Source organism: Triplophysa dalaica, chromosome 5, assembly GCF_015846415.1.
Source record: "Triplophysa dalaica isolate WHDGS20190420 chromosome 5, ASM1584641v1, whole genome shotgun sequence".
NCBI lineage: Eukaryota > Metazoa > Chordata > Actinopteri > Cypriniformes > Nemacheilidae > Triplophysa > Triplophysa dalaica.
Window position 1 is genome coordinate 9,231,825 of NC_079546.1, and position 26,450 is coordinate 9,258,274.

General features: G+C 36.8%; 1 protein-coding gene and 1 long non-coding RNA gene across 3 annotated transcripts; one reads left to right on the forward strand and one right to left on the reverse strand.

Annotated features, from left to right (window-relative positions):
- Window positions 1-177: 177 nt before the first annotated feature.
- LOC130420339 (uncharacterized) lies at window positions 178-7,731 on the forward strand. 2 transcript variants are annotated; one of them, XM_056747556.1, is made up of 7 exons: window positions 178-515; window positions 1,628-1,676; window positions 4,432-5,224; window positions 5,384-5,533; window positions 5,690-5,851; window positions 5,935-6,024; window positions 6,555-7,731. In XM_056747556.1, exons 3-7 carry the CDS (start codon window positions 4,448-4,450, stop codon window positions 6,882-6,884), a joined length of 1,509 nt encoding a protein of 502 aa, XP_056603534.1. In that variant the 5' UTR covers window positions 178-515; window positions 1,628-1,676; window positions 4,432-4,447; the 3' UTR covers window positions 6,885-7,731. The 2 variants fall into 2 exon arrangements, with proteins under 2 accessions (XP_056603534.1, XP_056603532.1); XM_056747554.1 differs by lacking the exons at window positions 178-515; window positions 1,628-1,676 and adding an exon at window positions 2,441-4,301.
- A 15,292-nt stretch (window positions 7,732-23,023) lies between these two features.
- Window positions 23,024-23,975, reverse strand: LOC130421450 (uncharacterized). Its single transcript, XR_008906813.1, has 3 exons — window positions 23,836-23,975; window positions 23,699-23,749; window positions 23,024-23,310 (listed from the first exon to the last, which is right to left on the reverse strand). It is a non-coding gene; the product is annotated as an uncharacterized LOC130421450 (long non-coding RNA).
- Window positions 23,976-26,450: the final 2,475 nt, after the last annotated feature.

A 26,450-nucleotide genomic window follows, 5' to 3' on the forward strand; every position in this document is an offset into this window, starting at 1 on the left:
TGATTGTCCAATTTGATTTAGCTAAATAAGTAAAATCAACACAATTTTGTGGCAAAATGATTTGATCGTGTTCAGTTATGTAACTTAATCCCTTCTCTGGATCTGTTCCACTTTTGTGAAATGATCTGCCCGCTGTTACTAGATCAGTACACTGTAAAAAATGATCTGATCAAAAAGTTATGATAACTTATATATGTCATTAACTCAGACATAAAATAATGTGTTATGAAATTTCAACTCAATTGTTTGAGTTTTCAATCTTCCAATTTAGGTTCATAAGTTACTTCAATGAATCACAAATTCCAGGTGTTTGAATGAACTTGCCATTTTAAATTGAGTGGGCTACAAGTCTTTGGCGTGTTGTATTGAGTGGAGGACAGCTCTTTGCGCATGTGCGGGGGACTACAGACGAACAAATTTACGCGCCAACAAGCAAACGAACTTCAATCGGCCTGGTGCCTCATTTTTCCCGTCAGATAAGACGAGTCGTGTTGGCATGAACAAGTTCGCTATTGGTAAGTGTTTGTGTTTTGTAGATATTAAGAATGTGCATTGATGAAACCAATAACGTGGTATGTGCTGTGCTACAACTGTGATGTCATTTAAGCAAGGCACGTTTCAGCGACCGTTAACGTTAGCTAGAAAACTAGCAGTTCAGTCTTTTAGTTCAGTCAGAGACGGTTGATAAAGCGTTATCTGAAATCTACCAGCATTTATCTGAAATCTAAGCATTTATCTGAAATCTAAAGCTTTTGTAACATTAAACACTACCGTTCAAAAGTTTGGGTCAGTAAGGATTTTTATTTTATTTTTGGGGAAAGAAATAAAATAAATCAATACTTTTATTCATCAAGAATGAGTTAAAATGATCAGATTGAGTGGAGGACGGCTCTTGGCGCATGTGCGGGGGACTAACGTACCGACGAAGCCAGGCCTCGAGAAGAACAAATTTACGCGCCAGCAAGCAAACGAACTTCAATCGGCCGGGTGCCTCATTTTCCCGTTAGATAAGACGAGTCTTGTTGGCATGAACAAGTTCGCCATTGGTAAGTGTTAGTGTTTTGTAGATATTAAGAATGTGCGTTGATGAAACCAATAACGTGATTAACGTTAGCTATCATTACCTTTTGATATGTGCAACAACTGTGATGTCATTTAAGCGAGGCACGTTTCAGCGACCGTTAACGTTAGCTAGAAAACTAGCAGTTTAGTCAGAGACGGTTGATAAAGCGTTATCTGAAATCTTCCAGCATTTATCTGAAATCTAAAGCTTTTGTAACATTAAACACTACCGTTCAAAAGTTTGGTGTCAGTAAGAATTTTTATTTTATTTTTGGGGGAAAGAAATAAGATGTATCAATACTTTTATTCATCAAGGATGAGTTAAACAGATCAAAAGTTACAGTAAAGACACTTATATTGTTAGTTCTATTTTATATAAATGCTGTTCTTTTGAACTTTATATTTATTACATAACATCGGTCAGGTTAGCTAGTGCTAAAGAGCAATCCAACAATTCATATATCCAATTTGTTAGTTAGACTTAATTAGAAATGTGCTCTTGTTCATTTTTGCAATTCACATCACTTGGCAGCTAAAACTTTTTTTTCTGTTTTGTGTGTTTCAGGTGTTTTATGATTTACCAGGCTCAGCTACTCATTTGATGAAGTGGACTTGTAAGTTTTGCAATTTTTCCTCATACATTGAAAAGACTATAGTGAATCATTACAAGGACAAGCATGGACGTGGAAGAACAGGTTTTAGTTGTATTTACCCGAATTGTCTTACCGTCTTTCAATCCCATGTGGAACTTTTAAAACATTTGACGGACCACAAACAAGGAACCAGTCCCATTGCTAGACTTCGTTGTGAACTTTGTACTTTTTCAGCGCCAAGCAATATCAAACATTATTTTCTTCATTTAAAGAGACATTTGATAAAAAGAGAGACTGTGAATTGCCCATTTGTGGGGTGCTGTTTTACATCTAGAGTAGCCTCAACTTTTACTGCTCACAGAAGCCGATATCATCAGCCTTCTACATTCAATAATTTCAAACCTGAACTTATTATCCATTGTCAAAGTCAAGCTTCTGTCAATGATGAACAGGATAACTTTGATTTAGAGTCACCAGATGTTTCAGTGACTGAACCTGACTCTCAGCCTACACAGAAGTCAGTTGAGCGCAGAATTGCATCCCTTTTCCTTCGACTGCAAGCCGTCCTTCATGTGTCAAAGTCTGCGATTCAAGAAATTGTGGATGATTTGTTTGATATTGGAAAATGTGCTGGACAAATAACTAGGGAGTCAATTGAGAATGTTTTGGAGAAGCATAATTGCACATCTGAGGAATGTTTGACATCCTTGACCGAATTATTTCAAAGTACTAACCCACTTAATTTCCTTTCAAGAGAAGGATCTTTAGGCACAGACTACAAAAGACAGTTATATTACAAAAAGAACTTTAGTGTCATTGAACCTGTCGAATATCTTTTGAACAGACAAGAAAAGTTTCATACTGTTATCTATATCCCTATTCTAAAGTTACTTTCAGATCTTCTTAAAAAAGAAGAGGTACTGCAAGCACTGGGGAAAAACAAACCTGTTGAACAGTCTGGCTACTACAAGTCTTTTCTGGATGGTGACTTCTATAAATCGAATGGAATCCTCTCAGGTCAAGAACTAAGTGTAGCTATTACTTTGTATATTGATGACTTTGAAATCTGCAATCCCTTGGGCACATCAAAAGAAAAACATAAAATCTGTGGTGTGTATTGGGTTATTGGCAATTTACCCTCTAGATACAAGTCAACATTGTCGTCAATCTACCTTGCTTTACTGTGCAAGGCTGAGCATGTCAGGATTTATGGTTATGATCGTGTTTTGAAGCCACTGATTGAAGATATTAAATGTCTTGAAACAGTAGGTGTGTTTGTAGAGAAACTAGGGTGTAATGTTAAAGGCACCATCTTGTTCGTTGCTGCTGACAACTTGGCAGCACATTCCTTAGGTGGATTCCAAGAGTCTTTCAATGTTGAGAAGTTCTGTAGGTTTTGTCTAGCTAGTCGTCGAGACATACAAACGTGTGATGTTAGAACTGGGAACTTTGTTTTAAGGTCACCAGAATCATTTGATGAAGCTGTAAATGTCTTGAAGCAGACGGACCTTGCATCTGTTGATGGTGTGAAACGAGACTGCCCTCTCAACAGCCTGACAGGTTTTCACACATGCACAGGCTTTCCACCTGATTTTTTACACGATGTGCTGGAAGGGATTGTGCCTGTAGAACTAAGTCTGTGCCTTGCAGATTTGATTTCAAAGAAGTATTTCACATTAGAAGAGCTTAATAATGAAATACAGAGCTTCCCTTTTAAATTCTCGGATAAGAGAAATTGTCCTCAGAAAATTCTTTCAACTTTTAAAAAGAGTGGAACTGTAGGTGGTAACGGCCACGAAAATTGGAGTCTTGTGCGTTTCCTTACCCTCATCATCGGCCACCGTGTTCCAGAAGGGAATCAAACATGGGAAGTAATCCTTGAGCTGAAAGACTTGGTTGAGCTCTTAGCGACTCCATATCACACTGAAGACTCGCTGTGTTATTTGCAGTCCAAAATATCGGATCATAGACAGTTGCTACTGACAGTTTTCCCGGATTACAAATTGTGCCCCAAACATCACTTTATTGAACATTATCCTTGCCTTATTCAAAGATTTGGACCCTTAATAGAGTGTTGGACAATCAGGTTTGAGGCTAAGCATTCTTTCTTTAAGAAGGTAGTGCGTGATGCCAATAACTTTAAAAATATTCTGCTTACCCTTGCCTCAAGACACCAACTTATGCTTGCATATTATCTTGAAATGCCCAGCATTTTCAAGCCTGAGATTGAGACAGCAAAAGTGACTGATGTGTGCCTGGGAGTCTTAGATGGTGGTCTTAGACTAGCAATCTTGAATAGATTCAGTGATGTTGACACAGTTGGACTGACCCCTAATGTCTTCTTAAATGGAACGCAGTATTCAAAGGGAATGATACTTTCTGTTGGAAGTACAAGTGGACTACCCAACTTCGGAAGGATTTTGGAAATATGCATTGTGCTGGATGGTCATGTTTGTTTCTTCGTTGAACCTTTTTCGACTTACTATGTGGAGCATTTGAGGAGTTACCATCTTGTGAAGAAAAGTCCTGCTGAGTGTCTCTTGGTGAAACCAGAGGATCTCAATGACTACATGCCACTTGTGTCATACCTTGTCCAGGGTCGCCTGTTAACCACTCCTAGAACATTCTTGCTGAATTAAGGCTGCTGTAAGTTTGTGTATTTCTACCCTGATCCAAAAGAATTAACCCTCTTGAAGTGTTTTCCAAATCGTTTCTGTAGTAACAATTTGTTTGTATGTATACAATGAATTAATCCTTTTTTCTTCTCCAATTTCAGGCCGAAGTGATCCACGATGCTGCTGCGAGTTGTCCTCTCTGATATGGATATCAGGCGCCTTTCCATCGAAATCACCCCCCCTAGTGTTGATGCACTGTGCCAGGTGTTGCGTGCAAACCTTGGCCTGAGAGGTGGATTTATTTTACAATTTGAGGACCCTGCGTTCAAGGATCAGCTGACCAATTTGACCGACATCCGAGACCTTCCTGAGGAGAGAGCAACATTGAAAGTGTTGTTCACAGCTGATGCAGCTTGCTCGGATTCCACATTGGATTCAGCCAGCCTTCCATCTCTCAGTAGTGGGGAATCTGACTCCCAGCACTGGCCTGAGCCCTTCCCGATTCCAGAGTTCTCGCATGATGTTGAACTCACGCTGCAAGAAGCAAATGGAAGATATGCAAAAGATGGATCTGTGCTGGCGATTCCTAAAGGTATGAAAACTGATATCCTGGACACACTTGCAGACAGCATGTCAAAGATTAGTCCTTATCCTGAGAGGCAACACTATGAGAATGTTGCGAAAGCGCTTGTGGAGAAGCATCCCAGTCTAAAAGAGCCAGGGTCTGGAAAGGGTTGGTACGGCTGGTTCCACAGCCTGAAGTTTAAGCTCGGAAACTATCGACAGAAGTTAAGTGCAGCTGGATGCCCAGAGGTGAGGGTCAACAAAAGAAAAGGAGAAGAAGCCAAGGGACCACGTATGAAGAAGTCAAAGAAGGGCGAGGTCCACTTCTGTCCAGATCCCCCTGAAGGACTAAGTGATGAAGACATGGAAGAAAAGCGGATGTTGATGGAGGTACATCATACACACACATGCACATACACATCATACCTGTCTAATATTACTGCATACATACCTGCCTATGTTATACTAACTACCTACACTTTGCTTTTGTGTCTGTGAAGCCTACTATTTTGTCTTATGTGTCCTTTGCGCTTGTGCAATCCAATTCAGGTGGAAGTGCTCAAAAAAGACCCAGATCACCAGCAGATAGATGAGCTGATGTCTGCCACGTTCTCCAAGCGCAGAAAGGAGATCGTAGGGGATCAACCTCTCATTGGGGATGTCATAGCTAGATGGCCGGCCATGTTCTGTGAGAGACAGGTATAACAATAGACAACACTCAGCCTATGATTAAAGAGACTTTGGTATTACTGAGTGGATGAAAGCCTTTGACAACAGACAACCTTAGCTTACTAAATTATGACTCTATGCTTTGAAAATCTTTTCTCTAATTTCTTAACCTTTTTGTCTTCTCAGGTTCGGACAGAGTTCAAAAGAGTCGTAAGCATAGACCTTCTCGAGTCGTTCCTCGATGGACTTGACGACCTGGCACCACGACTGCTGGAAGTGTACGAAGCTGCGACCAAGTCGGCAAAGATGCCTGCACTGAAAGCCATTTTGGACTGTCTGAAGAAAGATGTGAGTAGACGAGCTGAGAATTGTAAAATTGGGCACCAGATGTTTGCAATAAAATCTCAACACTGCTTATTTTTGTCTTGTAGGACACAAACGACAGGAGAAGGATTGCTGCTCTGCTGGGTCTGCCACACTATCTAAGAGAAGAGCCATCAGACATCATCAGGATGTGTGACGTAAGACCTTTTTCTGTCATGCATAACAGCCTATAAATGAACGTACCCACCCACATATACACTTGTGCGCACACACACACACACACAGACAACCTTTAACAAAGAGATTGCATTAGATACACTCATGGGTGTTGATAAAGTCCTGTGGCAGCAAAATGGTGATGATGCAAGGAGAAGTGAGGGGCAGAATAGTGATGGGGAGGACGAGGGTTGGGTGGAATAGTGGTGATGGGAGGAGGGAGGGGTAGAGCAATGTTGGGGGAGGAGAAAGGAGGGGTAGAATAGTGATGGGGAGAGGACCCAGTGCAACATACACTTTCCCAGATCTGAGAGGACACTGAAGTTTTCACCCTTGCAGTAACGTTCCAATATTGCACCTACAAACATGCACACTCACAACTGAAAGCCCAAGAAGACTATTTTATTAGCCTGAAAACAAGGTTTATGATCACTGAGACTTAAATAGCTTTGCAGAGCATGTACATCTTGACCCAAACATTCACACTATTTTTTTTTTTCTGCTTTTCAAGGCCCATGGTGAGACTCTGGCTGCAGCCATGGAGGGGATGCAACTTGGCCTGTTGATAGGCCATGAAGGTGACAACCAGGATGCCTTTCCACGTGAGGTCTTCAATGTGGCAGTTGTGGTTGAGGAGACTGTTGTGCTTCACAACTTCAAGGATGTGCCATCCAGCTTTGCCATGCTTTTGGGGATCATCTACTGCGTTAACCTTGAGTATCCACGAGCCATGAAGTATTCCTTTGAGTTCCTTCAGAGGGTAGTGATGAAGATCAAACCAGATCAAGCCTCTGCCAGAGTCCACGGCATCCGAAACAAGCTCCTGAGATATAATTTGTAAACCATGCCCCACCTGAGAATAGGATTGGAATTCATTTTTTTCTGTTGACATGCGTTCCAAATTTGAAGGCAAAAGCACTTAAGCAAACAGGAGAGGAGCCCTGATTTTTTTTTGTTGGACTGAAAACATTTAATTCTGAATATTGTTCAAATAATGGGGTCAAAAGTATACTGTATTCAAGTTTCAAATATTTGTAAACAACCAGCTGCAGTCTGAAGTTTTAGATTTGTTTGTGTTTGGGGTTCAGCACAGCTTTTGGTATAAGTTAGCTTGATCTGTGAGATTAATGTTTTTTAAATGTTTACATTTAAAACCTGTTCAATATTTCAGTGTTGTAAGGAAAAAAGCTAATGCTTTTAAAAGAATTTTTCTTTTGGGTTAATATGAATAGTGTTCAGTACAGCTTTGGGTGACCTAATGGGCATATGACAAGCAGAGGGGTGTGCACGTGCATATAGAAGGTGAGATGTTTACTGCAGTAATCATCAGTCAACTTAACCTCATTAGGTCACACAACAATAACAATGATAAACAACTTAGATGACAGGCAGTGATTTTATTTTTTTTGGAGGTGCTGAATATAGATATCTATACTGCTGTATGTGTCTATTGGTCTATCTAGCCTAGATTCAGCATGACCAACTTCTTGGTTGACAACAGGCACTGCAGACAACTGCAGGAAACACTTCCCATCATCCACCTTCTATACACACACTGAGAAATACTTGTGGAGTCTGCTTGGGATACCCCCTCATAGTGTAAGCTCACACGAAACCCTTCTATTTATCTTAGCCTCATTATGTGACCCACACCCAACTGAAGTTTGGTATTGATTACAATTTTGAGATGATTTCATGATTGAAGTGTTTATGTATAGCTTGTATTGGCTTAATATTGGTTTTAATAAAAAAAAACTTTTGTACTCAAATTTGTGTTTTTAGAATTAATTGTTAAGTTAAAACAAGACGTTCTTTTAGATCATCTTAACTTGATACCCTAATTCAAAGACATTACTTAATTTAAATGACTAAGTTGAACCCACTAATGGGGATAAGTGAACAGAATGCTCATTAATGAGTTCACTTTATTTTGAACTTGCATAGCAAAGTTGAAACAACAATAATGGTATAGTCATGTTGACTCACAGAAGGCAATTCACAGTTTAACAACACTTAAAATAATGAGTTAAAACAATTCATTAATCCATTTTGTTTTTACTTGAAATTTTGAGGCAGCTGCTTAACTTATGATTTTAAGTAGAACCAAGTAGATATTTTTTACAGTGTAGATTCTTTAGCCATCCTTAAGAATCGGCTGAAAACACATCTCTTCTGTCAGCATGACCAATAAGTTCGGACTTCTATTTCTTTTCTACTCTTTCTATCCTTAAAAAAACGTAGCTTTGTATAATGTGGTAGGCTATGAGCAATTGCAGCGTTTATGCTCTTTGTTGTCCTTATGCTGTTCCAATCCATTGTTTACCTCATTTATAAGTCGCTTTGGATAAAAGCGTCTGCTAAATGACTAAATGTAAAAGTCATGTTGGCACTATACATAAATGATTTGTGTTGTGTTAGAATATAATTGAACTAGGCAGAGAACTTATATTTCTCAGCATGCTTTGTGTAAGAATGCATTTTGAGTTATTTTCTTAATGAAGTGTTGTATTATGTGTTTTTCAGTAAGAGAATCGTTTGTTAGTGTTCATTTAGTTTAATGCAGTAAGCATTGCGTTTGCTTAGGTAGGAAGTTACATTTTAAAGTCATGTTAATGAAAAATGCTTATGTTGAGAATATTAATGAAATTATTAAACATTAACGTGTAAAAATCATTTTGGTTTAACCAAAATGAATAAATCAACTTGAACATATTGAAATTATGCTGAGTATACATAACTTTAATTTGCGAAACTAATGTACATATTTTTTTCATGTTAATCCAAGAAATTGATTTTCTTTCGGTGTGGGTTTGATATGGGACGATTGGACGATTTCTTGAGGTCAGTTAAAGCCATTGGTTATGTGTGGCTGGAGTTCACTGACAGATGTTTCGAAAAGATGAGAAGAGCAGCCTGTTTTGGTCTGAATGCACATCTTGCCTGTGTACGTTTATGGCTTTTGTGTGTGTGTTTCTCAAACTTGGCAAAAGCCGTTTTCTGTGAAGCCAGAACCACCTGCTTCTCCGCTTACCCCTATCTGTGCTGATAGTCTTGGCTGAATGTCCTGAAGGGATAAGTACATCTCTCGTCCCCCAGCCGTTTTAATCTCCCCATTTACTCTCTCAATTTCACACCATCACAGGTGCTGCATCCGTCCAAAATGTGCCTTTTGGATAGCGAGCAGCGGCTGGTCAGTGCCACATGATGCTTCATTACATCTAGCATCTTATTGTTTTGAAGATATCAAACAAAGTTTGTGTCAGGAGTTTGTCGATCAGTGTCGGTCAGTCAGTGTCCTGAGAGTTACCAAATCGTAAATTAGACCACTGTAATATTCTATTTATTTATTTTATCTTGGCTGCAATGAGATTAAGAGCAAATGGAGAATCAAGTGTTCAACTTGTCTTTAGAATTCATTTTAGTAATCTGATATCATTTTAGGTTTTTAGAAGATATGCTTTGATAAGAGGATTTCCGATTTTTTCTTTTTTTCTTGTACTGAGAGCATAGCAATAGCAATGCCAATGCTGTGTGTTTGCTTCTTGAGGAACGCAAGTATTGATTTTTTTGTTAAAGCTTTATTCAGTTCAGCATTGCTTTGGATAAAAGCATCTGCCAAAAGTGAATGCCATTATTCTTTAGAAAAAACAAGTTCAAAACCTGATGGTCAGATCATAATTGTCTACTCTATTTGATCTCCTGTGACAGAATTTGCTCTCTGGTGGTATTTAAGAGGTTTCGATTCATGAAATTACACCATATGTGACCCTGTACAACAAAACCAGTCTTATGGGTAAATTTTTGAATATGAAAGATTAATAAATAAGATGTTTATTGATGTATGAGTTGTTAGAATAGGATAATATCTGACTGAGATACAACCGTTAAAAACTCAGGAATCTGAGAGAGAAAAAAAATCTTAATATTGAGAAAATTCCCTTTAAAGTTGTTAATCAGAGGCACTGTGGCAGGCCATCCACTCACAAAACTAAAGTTTGAATATATTTAAGGTAGGAAATTTACAAAATATCTTCATGAAACATGATCTTTAATTAATATCCTAATGATTTTTGACATAAAAGAAAAATCAATAATTTGACCCATACAATGTATTTTTGTCTTTTACTAAAAATGGTCCCGTGCTACTTAAGATTGGTTTTGTGGTCCAGGATCACATATGATGTATTCAGACAAACTATAAAGTTCAGACAATAAACCCCATTTGTTCCCAAGAACACTTTGAAATCCACAACAAATCAATTATCGATTTCCTTGTATTGAATCAACATTTCCGACCTTCACATCTGAGCCACTCCATGCAGAAGATATCAAAGAAATCAATTTTCTTGCTTTGCAGTCTTTGCAGGTGAGCATTAGTTTTAGTGGAGTTTTTAAGATCAAAGCTTGAGAAACTGATATTTTGCAGAGTGCTTCATGACTGTTCTGTGATGTTCTGGAGGGCTTTTAGTTTCAGATCACGCAGGGAGACAAATCATCTTCTCGAATCATCTTCATTTTGGGTAAACGTGAAGAGCTCTCAGGCTCCAAGCCTGAGGTGGAGAGGCCTATTGGAGCAGATGTGAAGGAAAGTAACGTAATTACGATTGAATGTTTTCAGAAATGACACACGCTTTCTTATTATCTTAATGTTTGTGTGTGAGTTGTTGTGTAACCTTTTGTCTTTCATGGTTGCAGTAAATCTTTGAAATGCCCATTGACTTTGTGTCAAGTGGCCCTATAGATTGGTAAACGGGTTTAATGTTTCTCTTAAGTTTCTCAGGAAGAAAGACACAGTTCATCGAAGACACTATATGATTTTTTTGCAGGACAAAGAGTTGTCTAGATGTAAGATAGATATTTGTAGATTATATTATTCATAAGAGCAGATTCACCAAACCACTCATCTGAGAAGTGATTTTTTTTCAAAACGTAAAGCCCTTTTGATGATGTATTTTGCTGTTTAATCAAAAGTTGTTCTTATCATCAGATTAGATTGCTTCAGGTGATCCTATCATACTGTACAGGTCAGTTCTGATGTTAGCCCATGGGTCATAATAAATACCTTTGCAGTGATCAGTTATGGAGTGTGTAGGCCTATATATTAGAGCCAATACATTTCTTCCATGGTTTACAGAACTGCCATAAGCCTGTCCTGGAATTCACCGTTGAAACTGAATTGTTTTTCAACAAAAGGGCTTTTAGTAGTTGTTTGGAAAACAACTAAGCAAATATTGACGCATTGTAGCGTTTATTTGAAAACATTTTCTTTCCGTAGTGTAAATATTTTTTCCTATTTATATTCCTTGTAAAATTCAGCATTTTTCATTAGTGTTTTTCCCTTTTAATTCTATGCTGCTTCTACTTTTATATGAAATCTGTTTTCTGGTGGACAAAATCAAGCCCTACATCCTTCTTATAAATTTTTTTCAATTTCACTCAGCAATACACTATGTCAGATTATGCTTTGCGAACATTTAATGCTGACTATACAAGAAAGCAAAACTTAATTGGAACTGTAGCGCCAATAGGGTCCTATGATGTCCGTGATGCGAGAAACATGGATGGCAAATAATTGCAAAAAATTGCATTTTGTACAACGCAGAATGATATGGAATGTGGTAAATGTTTTAATTTATTTTTCAAAAAGTGATAGAAGGCTTATTAAAAAAAATGGGAGCCGACCCATCATAAGTCCGGAAGTCGTGTTAACTTGAACAAATTATGTCAACCCCCCAAAATCAAAAGCTGTAGTATGCTAATATTCACTATAGTAAATCAAAGTAAATGTGTAAAATGATAAAAAACACTTTTAAAAAGTTTAGTAGACTTACCAATAACAGGTTTATGTAAACATACAGTACATTATTCCATTTTTTCTGTAGGTTAAAAAGCTGAAAACAGGGAATTGGGGAAAATCAAATGGATTCTAGGGTCATGTCAACAGTCCGTCTCATTGAGTTGTGCTGCTCATAAAAGCAATTTGAGTTTGAGTCTGGCTCAAAATATGTTCCGCTGTTTCCTCCTCTCCGTCCTCTTCATTAACAATGAATAAAAAAACTTGAAAAATTTGTCAATAAGCACAAACACAGAGAAACAGCTGGTGAACAGATGACAGTGTGGCTCTGGCTAGAGTGGAAACTAAATCCTGGAACAGATTGGATCATAGAGCCATTGGCTGTCATGGTGTCCAAGTCTGAGCAAATTAAATAGCCAGCAGGAGGAGCTATGATAAGCTTGACTGAATGAATCACATCTAGACAATTTAGCAATCATCGTCACATAAACATAACATGTATGCTCAACTAATGACTGCACATTGCATTTTATGAGACTCCTGCAGTATTTGCACGTTTTCTGCAAACACAGTCAGTCGAATCATTAGATGTCCTATAAATATAGTGAAAAACCTAATTTACATTTTAAATTATGTGCAAATAATGTAAAGTTTATGGCCATGGAGTCTGTCTGGAATGTTATTTTTGTAGTTAGTCCCACAGCGGTCTTTAAAAACTACAATTGTAATGAAATCTACTCTTTCTCTATTGCTATTTCACAATGTTTCTTTGGTTTGATGGCCCTTGATTCCTCGTTGGGTTTAGCAGTTGGTTCATTCATTGCTAGCACAAAAACTTGCCGTCAATCAGAGCAGTTTTGTCAGTAGTGTGCATGGATGTTCTTTTTCTTTTGCCAATCATTTTCTGCCAGAGTTTCTTTCATGAGCTTCCAAATTCTGGTCGCACCGCAACAGGTCCATTATTCGTCCTCCTGTGGTGGCGATATTGACAGCTATTTAAAAATCCCCTGGTGTCTGTCAATGGCTTTCCCAGCAAATCCATTAAGCAGTGATTGATGGGCACACAAGTTTCCTTTCATTTAATAGCAGTGAGACAGACAGTTAATTGGTCTCTTTGTACCAACTTGCTATGAAACTGCAGTTTCTAAGGCTATTACCTATAAGGTCAATAAAAAAATGAAGCTACCCTTATGGGGAAGTATATACTTCGTATTAATTTAGCAATTATTACAATTTAACGCTCTTTACTTACATTTTTTTTACATTTAAGGATAATAGTTAATGCATAAAAAACTGTTTATGGAATAACTTCTGTTTGCACCTAAAGTTGTGTTGTTTTGTTTGTGTTTGGTGCACAGTAGATGTCATGTGTGTTCAAATCACACTTTCCCGCTTGTTTGCCTTCCATTTGGGTCCTAATCCAACAACTCTCTACATCACTCTGCCAGTTGGACGTAGTTCCCTGTGCAGTGATGTGGCGAATGTTCAGTAGTCCAGGCCATGTTCACAACTCCCCATGGAAGCGGCTTCCTCGCACCTGCTGCCGTCTCCCCCTCAGGCACGGCTGATTGCTCCTGGAGCTACCAGCTCCTGCAGATAATCATCTAATCAGTCAGCTTCGGTGGGCTGTGATTGCTTTTCCAATCAGTTAACCCTATTTCACCCTGGTTCACTCTCGCTTCTCCTGGTACCCAGAGCAGCTGCCATCGGCACCACTAATTAAAGCAGGAACACCATGACTGAGCACGAGAAAAGATTAGATGCCTGGCAAGTGCTATCATATTGGAAAATGAGTCAAATTGCTAATTAAAAGATTCTATTGTTTGTGTATGTGTGCGTTTCATTGACATGCAGGTACGGCCTATGGTACTTTCCACAAACACTGTATGCTGTCTTGGATTAGTTTTTTTTTTTTTAAGTATTAGAGATACAAATCCCATGTTTTGTCATATCTACCATGTTTTAGAAAACACATTAAAACAATCCTATTTCAGTTTGAACCTGTTTTACAAGGTTGCTAATTCCCATGATCTCTTTGGTGCGGTTTAGTGTATGGTTTAGGGGCGGGGCTTTATTATAATTTTTTATAATTGTGCATTAGGGCCTATTATTAAATTGTACAAAATGTGTCTGATCCACTGTAAAAAGGATTTTGCTGTTTAGTTTCAATGTCATTTTGTCACATGATGAATGAACAAATTCAGAAATTGCAAGCTGGGTCGACTTCAAAAAAAATGTTTTTAAGGGCAAAAGACAAATTTGTATTAATTAGCCACATAAAAAAAACATATTTCATATTTTTATTTATTTAACTTAAGTCATCATTTTTAGATGTTACATTAATTTACAATAAGTTAAAATGATTTGCAAACATAGAGATAGCCTACATAATACATTACATGATGTTTATTTGAATTACATGACCAAATATGTAATTTATCCATCTTCAAATTAAAATAATCTTGACTTTCTGTTGTTCTCAGTTTAAAAGGCAAAACATTTTGGAAAGTTCCCTCTATACAATATAAATGATACAGCATACAGAGAATTTCACTGAAAGAAAAAACTATACAACACATTTGACAGTTTTCTTGACATTTGGATAGATTAACTGCTTTCATTCATCACCTTTATCTCCGAAGGTCTGTCAGAGGATGTGACATGCGACCGGGACCCTCGGTTCAGGGACGTCCGTAGGCGTGACCGCAGACACCTGAGGAGGGACAGATATCTGGCTGACGGTAGGCGAATGTTGTTTTGGGCAGAGCAAAGTGACAGTAGTCGTTTTTTTGCTGAAGTAGAACTCATCCAACGGACCTGAGAGGCAACACCTTGACATTTCACACAGGGACATCACACAAAAGATGGAGAACGAGAGAAAGGCTGTGGATTCAGCGTGGGGAAAAAATAGCAGATGAGTGAATAACCTCCAAACAACAGATGAATAGGAATAAAATAAATAAAGAGACGCAGGACGGAATGAAGAAGAGAGTATGTATTAGAGAGCTGAATGCCTGGCTGTGCGCATTAAAAACATGTCAGATTTATTATCAAGGTTTTGCAGATACTGTTTATTTGATTATTGGTCATATTTCAAATTGAAAAACATGGGGATGACTATTTTGAGTGATACTTTTGTTTAGAAACGACTGAGCTGTTAAAGTTTAAGTCAATCTAAGATTGTCTCCTTTTGAATTTTTCTTATCCCTACGAACCAGTCAATTTTATGGATCATTATTAGTCCTTTTAACTTACTCTTATACTGAAGAAGACTTTTCCATATTTCATCCGTGGGAGAGAGATGGAGGCTCACTTGGCACAGACGTGTGTGTAGGGTGTGTGAAGGCATTTGGCCGTTTGATTGCGAGCTGTGCGAAATCATTGCCAGGCTGCTTGTGAGATTCATTTTCAAAAATGAGCTGTAATTTGTTTCCATCTCTCGCACAATTACCCTGCTGATAGTCCAGGTTTTGCATAAGACAGACCACAGGGTTTGAAAGCAATTAAAGTCGTAAAAATGGGATGAGTTGAGATGATGAGATGAGTTGCTCTAAACAGAGCTGAGTTTAATTGGGAAGAGATTGAATCCGATGAGATGAATTAAGGTAAGATTTGAGATTTCAACTGAGTTGCATTGAATTGAATTGAATTTAGTTGCAATGAACTAGGTTGAGAAGAGTTTTGGTGATGGAAGCTAAGTTTAAATAGGATAAACTGAATGATATGAGATCAATGAAGGTACGATTATTAAAAGCATTGAGCTGGATTTAGATTGGTAGTATTAAGTTAAAATGAGTTGAGTGGAGCTGAGGTATTTTTATTTCTAAAAAAATGAATTGATATAACAAAAATTCAGGTCAGAGAAGTTACTCAATGTTTAGAGTTGAGATAAACTGAGTTGAGTAGCGCTGAGTTAGGTTTACTCGTGAAAAATTATATGAGTGATGGATTGAATTAAGGTAATACAAGTTAGCACGTTTAGAATTGAGTTGAGTGGAATCGAATTTTGTTGGGTTAAACTCAGTTGAAAAAATGTTATGTAGCTTCAGCGCAAGTTCTGCCAGGAAGACTCAATCCTGCATCAATCACTACCAATCAACACCTAACCAATCACCTTCCAACATGGAACATAAAAGATCGCCACTTATCCTTTCTACGTCCGCAGTCGAAGCAACAGTGATTCGCCCCCATCCTCCCCACCACCACCAGGAGGTCCCTGTCAATATAACCCCAGGGGGGTTGGCTACGCCCCCGCCTTCATCTCAAGGCGGGAAGTGGAGGACTTCTTGGACCTCTGGATGCGAGCTACGGACACGGCCTACTCCAAAGAAACCCAATAACCATCTTTACTATAACCATATATTCTGTCTATCAGCTGTCTAATAAATGTCGAATACTCAACATTCGCCTCCCGAGTCTTTCTGGTAGAAATGTTTAATCAGGAAGAAATTGTATAAAATGAATTAAGGTAAGAATATTTACAGTACATTTAGAGTTGAGTTGAGTTGAGTTTAGCTGAGTTGAGTTGAAATGAGTTGGCTTGAGTTGAGCTGATTTAAAATGAGTTGGGTTTATCTGAATTGAGTTGAAATAAGATTCATTGAAATGAGATCAAATGTTAATCTTATGCTATTAAAGGCACAAAGGCGAGATTAGAGATGATAAACTATCACTATTGTTCTCAATAGCAAAACCTCATGTTGCTCAATGAGACTTTCATTGTAATAAATTAGATCACAATAAGTCAGTTCGGATGGCAAAGCATCTGCTCCATGACAAATAATACAGCATCTGTAATCTGTAATGTAATGACAGGGTCTCGCACACTTCACCATCAGCCCAGCGTGGGTGTGGAGAGGCTTGGCCTGTTCTTCACACAATGAAGAGGGATTCAGTGAATCAGAGTGGATAGAGGTTCCTCAGTGGCTTTGAGCGGAGACAGGAGGTGATGCTTAAACAATCTCATTATAATCCTTAAAGATCAGCCAACATTGACTTCTCAATCTGCCACGATGAAGAGAATAGGAGAAGGATGGATTGATAGAGCACGGACCCCAATGATGAGGACCATCGAACCGCCATGGTTTATTTTTAAACATGTATGAAGAACTTGGGCAACTCAAGTGATGTATCGAATAGTAATGCGAAATTAACGAGACTAGGTTACAGAAAAAAACTATTATGGAGGAGAAATGTTGTGTGGAGGGAGGATGGGTTGTTGTTTTTTGACGTTTTCAGTGGGACAGTTTTTGGTCCGTATGAAGAAAACAGCTTCAAATGAAATTATGTATTTTTCTGCAATGTAAAAATGCTGAAAAGGTTGTGTTAAGGTTTAGGGGTAAGGTGATGGTTAGGGCATCTGATTTACATATTTAAAATCAATATGTCTATGGAATGTCCCCATATAACATGGAAACCCAACATATGTGTGTGTGGGGGAACAGTACGTGGTTGTGTATGTGTGTGGCAGAAGTCCACTTTCACGGCACAGCATGAGGTTTCCACTTAGTCTTTATCCACTTAGCAGTAACCTCGCCATTGTAAGAAAAGCTGGTGTTTGCAAGAGAACAAAAAATTCCAAACCATTAAAACCTGACAGACAACCGTAATGTTTACTGAAAGAAAATCAGTGACAGAAAGAACATAACAAGAGCGGTGGAAAAAAAGTAGAAGACGTAAAATCCTTCAAACAAAGTTCATCTAGCTGCTGTAAAAAGTTAACAGTCTCCCGGATAAGTGTCTTCACTAGCAGACCAGTTAAACCCAGTAAAGCAACGAAAAGTCAAGCGTGCACATTAGGCTGGTTTAAGCATGTTTATGTCAAAAAGGATATTTTCACAATTGTCAGAGGACAGGTGCAGCGGTTACTTTCATAACTCAAGTTCTCAGTTATGTTTAATGTGTCAACAAACTTTACATCAAGAGAAGTAGAACATAATTAAGACAAAAAATGTTGCTCCCTTTAGTCAAAAATGAATGTGAAATTAGTTTTAAATTGAATTCTCTGTGTTCCCATAGTAAATTTTATGTGTTAAACAATTTGTGAGATTCTTTTAAAATGTCTGCTGATCAATAGATTAAGAGAAACATTAGAAAAGTTGAACATCTGAAGTCTCCACTTGGTCTCAATGTATTATCTTCATTTATTATAAAATCGCTTAGTTAGTTTGTTGGTCTCAGCTGGAACAGAAGTCCAACCAACAAGCCCTAAAGACCTTTTTTCAAAAGGGGTGATAAAATGTCAGAAAGATCTCATTGAAATCTTACTTTCCTAATGACTCCAAGAAACACAAAACCTAACATCTTCACTAGAGGCTGTAGCATCACACTGTCTTTATGACCGAATCGCCCTTTGCAGAGGACAAACAGGTGGGTGGAGTAGCCTAGTTAGCAGTCTTCCCGTGACACACACAAACCATTAAAGGCTTATTTTGTTTCCTATAGAGGGCGGTTAATGGCGTGACATGACACGTCGCGTTCCAGATTGATTGACGAGTGGATGTGATGATGAAGTACCTTTGATTAAGGTGAAGTCATCACAGATAATAGTGTCTTCTTCTCTGAGAACTCAATATTCGCTAAATCTGCTGGTTTTGCACGCTTGGGAGCTGCAGTGGAATAACTGGAATCATTCGGAAGGTTGGAAAGGGGTGGAACTAATCGGCCAGAACTGATTCTTCCACATCACTCTTCTTTGAAATCTGGGGTCCAGTGCAGGGCTTCAAAAATATTGTGATCTCACTTTTGTTTGAGACCAAATAAAGGATATAACACGGGTTTAGTCTGCATCATTACATTAGATTAACTTCTTCAGATTAAGTTTCTCCTAACATATTGTTAAAAATAAATGGTATTTATATTTTTTTAATTTGCCATTACATTTTGGAAAGATTGGAAAGATTGGAAATTTTGCAACCATGTCACTGTCACAATGTTTGATTGTACATATTACACATGCAATCATAAAACTTGTCCATTGAAGGACATTGATACACACTTGAGATGTGCACAGAGGGCGAAATGTCCTTTGGTGCCAACTGTTCCGTGTGCCATTGCAAAGGCCATAAGATATACATATGCAGACTTATTCCACTAAATTGCATACTGGCTAAAATATTCTCACTGAAAAGGATTTTGGCAAGTATTCGAAAAAATAAATAGTTTCACTATATGTATTCTTATCCTTGCATTGTAATAGAATGGGGCCCTCTGCTGGTTGCAGCTAAACATTTATTACCTGGAAAGCATTGTGGTGACATGCACATTATTTTGTATAAAGTTGTTTTTTAATGTATTATGTAGAGGGAAAAAATAAGGTAGAGATATATTGCGTGCCTTTCATTCATTTAATAGTTTGGAAACGTGTGTGCATAAAAGATACAAAACATACAAAGTATTTTCTTTTTTTAACAATAAAGTGTATCAATTTAACAAAATAAAATGTAGTCTAACTTAATTTCATTTATTAAGTGTATATTATTATAATAAAAACAGGATCACCACTTTCCCATTCTGACAGAAGTCGATGTGCCTTATGACATGTTTCCTGTTTTCACTATCAATAAAAAGTACAGCACGCCCAATATAAATCAGTTTACTGTAAGGCATAATCATACTTTCATGTTCTGCACCACTGGAGTTTTTTTCTCACTTTTTGGCGATTCCCATCGGATCATTGCCCCGGCCCTCTTAACCGTCTGTTAAGACGAAGCTGGGTTCGACAAGGAACCAGTTGCCAAAAGACAAATTGGGATAGATTGAGGCCTGTAGATTTGTATAAAAAAGATTATTCTTTTGTGTGATAATTTGTGTTCTAACAATGTTACATTATATGGTCAATGATAAATTTGACATTCATTTGTGTCATTTTAAGAATTATTAAACAGCACATTTTAGGAATGATATTGTGAATTGTCAATAATAATAAAAAAATATGGTGAATATGAATTAAAGACTTACCTGATCATACTCATTGATAATGTGTTTCTGTAGGATGAAACAACACTTTTTTGTTTTTGAAGAAACCTTAAATATGTCAAAGATAAAATACTTTTAGTGGCTGTTAGACATTTAATGTGTCATTAAAATAACTTAAATAATTATTTCAACAAGATCTCAAAATATCTAAGATGGACGAAATTCTGTTCAGATTTCAGAGATAAATATCCATGGCCACCGCAAAACTCAATATTGTGATTTTATGATCCTATATACTCATTCTGTAGATTTGTTTGCTTTATTGTTAAGAGAGGTTCCCATTTCAGATCCACTGGTTAAAAAAACAACACACAATTTCTAAAACTATCACCATTTTGTGCTAACTTTAGACTGGCTTTGTATGAGTAAACCTTTCATGTACAGTGGTAAGCAGTTGAATTGACCATAGCACCAACATCCCCACATGCAGAGAAGCTACAATCTATTTTTTATTATGCTGTGTATTTACTATACGGTCAATTATAGAAATTGCACCCCTAATATTCCATTCCATTCCATTTTCTACCGCTTATCCGAACTACCTCGGGTCACGGGGAGCCTGTGCCTATCTCAGGAGTCATCGGGCATCAAGGCAGGATACACCCTGGATGGAGTGCCAACCCATCGCAGGGCCACCCCTAATATATTTCTGCATATTTAGTTATTAGAATTTAACATTTTATACTCAAATTAAATCCGAAAAGCACATTACAATGTGGTATTGAAGATCGGAAACCCAAGATTGTAGTTCAGTAGCAGAAAACTCAAAAAGCCCAAACAGGAATCATGTTGTCCAGCACTGATTCACTGAGCAGCGTAAATCTGAATGACTCAGATCAGTTTTGAGCATATATTCTCTCACTTGCCCATTCAAACGCTCTTTAATCTGTTGACATCTGAATGTCTGAATGATTCCCACAAACCTATGTAGATATTGTCCTTGGATAAGACATGAACAAACACTGTTTAAGGCAGATCAATTCAAGCAATGAGTTCTGCTCAATGTTAGAAAAATATTTTGGAGCCTAAAGTGACAACAATAAATCAATTCACAATGTCACAATGTTGGATATAATCATGGGAAAACATTACAGTTTGATTACTCAGGTCCGTAGTATTCTGTTTTTTTTTTCACAGTTTCAGTTTGCTTAGCAGCTTTATCAGGAATGTTATTGTAGGGTTTGGGTATTGTGACTAACAGTCACTGTCTCTCTTTTGCGACAAACCAAGCTGAATAATTGTTTTGTGAGGGAGGATATCAAGCATTGTTAATGTACATTAGACACACTAGCTATTATTACAGTTTTTCAATCATTTTATCACCAATTTCAGAACCTTGATGTCATTTTTCAAAACTAAAGACACAAAACTCTAAATAGTCATTTCTTTTGACACAGGTTATTCAGTGTTCAAAACTTTGCACGTTGCATTCATATCTTTGAATAAGCCTTACATGTACAGAATAACTTGTTCAAATAAGTCGTTTATTTATTTATTTTGCCTATAATTTATTGTGAAATATCATATGAACATTACTTTAGATCATCCAAACAACAGGAACTCCATAGTTTCATAGTTAGTACTAACATAGTTGTATAAAATATATGATATAGGTTTCATTATGGTTTTACAAATACTTACAATTCAATAGAAATAGATCATGGATAATTTGAAAACAATAACAAAAGCAAGCAAAAATGTTCAAAAGCAAAACTACACAACAGGAAAATGTCATCTGGAGTGCTCCGCACTGCACGTCTATGTTTTCATCAAGCCTTTCTTCTGGATTTTGCCACAGGTTCTCGTCCACATCCCCATGGATGTTTTCATAAGCTAGAAATCTTGGGAGAAAATATCCAGGCATGGCGAATCCAAGCCTGACATCGGCCTGCCGTGATGTCATTGCAAGCATCATCCATGGCCTGGAGAAGAGTGACTTGTTCATGATCATATACCTCCTTGTGGAGAAGAATTCCTCTATTGGGTCATGGAAAGGGGGAGTATAAATAACTATAAATACAATGCGATAAATACAATGCGACGAATTGTCGATGGGCCTGAAACCATGCCTGCACCATTCGCGCATGGTGAAAGTAGGTCTTTCACGTTCACCCACTCCTCTCAAACGAGGCCTATGACCACCTCTCTGGCGAAGCCCATGACCACCTCCAAGAAGGGGTGATTGTCCCTGACATTCCTTGTCTTACATTTCCCATAGCTGGCTCCATGTTTTCACTAGGTTGAGATACCACTCAGCTCACTATATGCAAACCAGAGTGTGAAAACAATCACCAGTAATGAGATGCCATTAACTTGTTAAAACCACAAAAACTATTAGAAGGGCAATCTCGCATACAGTACAGTAACGTCAAGTATAAAAATGTGGTCTGCCAAAAAATGGTGCATCATACCACAGAATTTTTTTATGATAAAGAATGATGTTGAAATACTACATCTAATAATGGTGTCCAGCTGGGTCATCTTTTTTGGTAATTGTTGTCAATTTATCCAGTTATCCTGAAAATGTTATGTTCTAAATGTGCAATATTGTTCCTCAGTTCATAAAAACCATGCATTAAAAATAAAGCAGTCATTGCTTATCATTTTGCAGATTGTATCAATTTACAGTTAGATCATTGTAATGTAATGAACAGACAGTCACATCAGATGTAAAGAGTTGCATTTTGAAATGGGAATACATTTATGAAGTTGTGTTATTTTGATAATGGTTTGAATTCAATGACCAAAAAATATTTGGTTTGTGTGTATCCAAACAATTGAAACAAGTGTTAAAAAATGTGCATTTTGATCATCGTTTGTGAATATTGTGTCTATAGTTTTGAAAAATTACATCAAGGTTCTGAAATTGATGACAAAATGATTAAAAAAACTGAAAATTCCATTTTGATTTTTCATAGTTTTTCACATGAGTGACAATCGAGGGCAAAAGTTGGGATCATTTGTTTTTTGTTTTTCATAAACGTCATTTGATGTTTGACGTCCATCTTGCTAAACGTCTTAGTTGTAAAATGAGGATATATTTGTGTATATATAACTCAATGTATTTTGAGCATGTAAACATCTATAAATTATTTTGAAATCGTAAAAACATCAAACACAAAGTCATTAAAACAATGTGATTTTAATTCAGAGATCTCAAGACACAAGTGTACATCTTAATTCACAATATGAAAAGCTTTTGTGTTGCTAATGATTGTTATATTTTTTATGACTAATAAAAATGATCAATGAATTTGTCACAGTAAAAACCTCAACACAGATGATATTTGCAAAATGTCTGTATCAAAGTGAAACTTTTAGGAGGGTTTAAAAAATGACAGACAAGAACTCTCTGTTTCAATGCTTTTGTTATTTTTTCCCGGGCCCAGAAGGGTCCCATGTGGATCTCCCTGCAATCTCATCACCTGTCTGCAACTTGTTATCCAGATAGTGTTTAGTACAGGAAAAGAGACGGCATCCAGATGAAATGAAAACACTACAAAGTACAAATAACAATAGAACAGAATTTCGCTATTTTATTCAATGTTTGTTTAAAAAGACCATAGTTTGTGAATATGTGAACAATACGACCTTAATGTAAACTGGAACACAGCATCACGATTGTAAAAGAATGTTACCATATATGGTTTTACTAGTCACAACTCACTATTGTTATAATTTATCAAAAATTACTGAGTTAAAACACCGTTCTGTGAAAACATTGACATAACATTGATATCTTTAATATCTTCAATAATCCCTAAATTATATATTTCAAAGACTGAAATCTTCATGATCTATGTGTACATCGCTATCATGCCTCAAAAAATAAAATTGTCTATATCAAATACACTGGTTGTTGTTTATCGTCAGAACATACTTACAATGTGTAGTTCTTGACAGTGTCATTCAAAAAAGGCTCCACGTCTAATCCCCTGTGAAAACAGAATTCATGAATACATATACGGTCATTTTCATAAAACCACCAATAATCTATCACTCCCGTCTAATAATATATTACCTTGTGGTATTGTGGAGAGGGAACCCAAGAGTGTAACTCAAGAGCAGAAAACTCAGAGTCCAGACAGGAATCATCTTGTCCATTAAGCAGTACTGATTCACTGAGCATGTAGAATCTGAATAAACCGGATTAGTTTGGATATATTTAATTCCCTGCCTATTCAAATGCTCTTTAATCAGAATGTGTGACTGATTCCCACAAACCTGAGAAGACATGTGTACTTGGATAAGATAAATGATGTTAAAAACAAATAAAGAGGAAACAGTTAATATTTCACAATGTTGGACAGTAATCATGGGAAAACATTGTGTCTACAAACTAAAGTGTGTGTGTATGTATAGTAAGGTCAAATTAAGATGCCATTTTGCCTCACAATCTATTAATGAAACACATATGGGTAATGTCACGTTTGTTTGGTGTTGTACGGCAGGCAAATCAACTGTTATTAGACAAATTTTCTGTAAAGATTTTCATATAGTATTATAAACTAATAACCATCAACTGGGTCGATCCAAACAAGAAGTGATGCCTTCAGAATCATTTTATACATTTTGTATACTTTCAGGTTTTTCACAAACCTGATTTCGACATGGTGGATCAAGTTGATGAATGTATTTCATTCATGCAGTGTCGTTTTCGTAAGCTTTATTGCTAGCAACACCAAGGTCATGGGTTTGATTCCTCATACTTATATAGCTTTAGCGCTCTGTAAGTTGCTTTTGGAGAAAGCCTGCTAGTGAACATAAAATTACTATGTATATTTAGCAGTTAAATGTGTTTTTTTAGCATTAAGTTTTTTCTACACATTATATAAGCCTACACAGTCATAAAAGATACAAAAGATACAAGTTGACATCTACATTACATCACGATGGCAGGGTTTTTGTTGCATTTCTTCTCTGCCACAAAAAGGAGACTGTAACATGTTGATCTTCTCAAATTAATAAAAAGTCATCAGTGGATTTTAAATAAAACATTTTAGTCTTATTTTGTTGTGTGTTAAGCTATAACATTTGCATTATGCTGAACAAAGATTGATGTGAATAAATGAATGATATTTCAACCCTCCGTTTATGCACTTCTCTTGGCTCATTCTCCTCATATTTTTTCCCATTTCCAAAAGTGTCCCATCCAGATTCCCCTGCTTTCTCATTTTCATTCTGAAGAGGGCTACAAAGTACAGAAAAAGATTAAGAGACAAGATCTTGTTTTCAAAATTTTGGGTAAAAACTTCTTTACATTTATGCATTTGGCAGACGAAAAAGCGAATTACATTGTATTGTATTATACATTTGTTTCTGAGTATATGCAATCCCCTGGGATCAAACCCATGACCTTGGCATAGCTAGTGCCATGCTCTAAACACTGAGCCACAGGAAATCTGTAATTGTTTGTTAAAATTAAATGTAAATATTTATCAAATGTTCATGAATAGATAATAAAAAATGCCAGTGTTTATATGGTATTTATAAATTCTCAAGTTTGTTCCAGGCCAGGTCTTCACGGCCCCAAAATAACAAAATTTATGGACAACTTTAAAGACGATTTTCTCAATATTTTGATTTCTTTGCACCCTCAGATTCCAGGCTTTCAAACAATTTTATCTCGACCAAATATCATTCTATCCTAACATACATCAAAGGAAAGCTTTTTTATTCAGCTTTGAGATAACAGTATGTACAAATCTCAATTTCGATAAATTGACCCTTATGACTGGTTTTGTGGTCCAGGGTCACATATATATTTTTCGCATAAGGCACATGTGGAAAAGTAAAAAACTACATTTTATAAGAAAAAAGTAACAGTCACAGTATTTTTTAAATGATCATAAATTTGTTGAAAATTTTCAAATTAATAAATTATTAACAATACTTGGAGAAAACATTTGCTCAATCTCATGAAAGTGTGATAGAAAACTGCACCTAGAAACAAAAAAACTCACAGAGGAAACTGTTCGCTGATGTTATATCTGTAGTTGTTTTCAATCTGTACAGACCTGGTGGAAGATAAAACTAACATTCCACAAAAAATGTAACATTTACGTCTGTGCATGTGCTTGTGTGGGTGATAATATGCACTCACAGATTAGGATGTTTGCATTAATATTATACAGTGTTTAGTCTCTCTGGTAAAAGATATAAAATGGTAAAACTGTTTCAGATCATTTAGCCGAGTCTTCTGAACTGTCATATGTTGAAGAGAGAATCGTATTTAATATTCCATAGTTTATGGTTTTTCAAGGCCAAACCAAGCTGTTAAATTTAGCTTTGGACGCTATAGAGAATGAATTGCTGTTTTCAGTAGTGTTTCATATCAATAACCAATGGCTGGGGCCAAACAAGATGTGATGTCTTCATAATCATTCTATAATTTACTTTTTTATTTCACAACCAGTGATTTCAACATGCTAATCAGTTTGGTGAATTTGTAAAATGAGCATATTGAATAGTCTTTCATTTTTTCTCTGGATTCCATTTTTCATTCATTTGGCATCATTTTCTATAGCTTTATTGCTAACAAAACCAAAGTTATTTGTTTCCCAATACATGTGATAGGCAACAGCTTAATTGATCTGAAAGTTGCTTTGGATGGAAGTGTCTGCAGCAAACTTAATA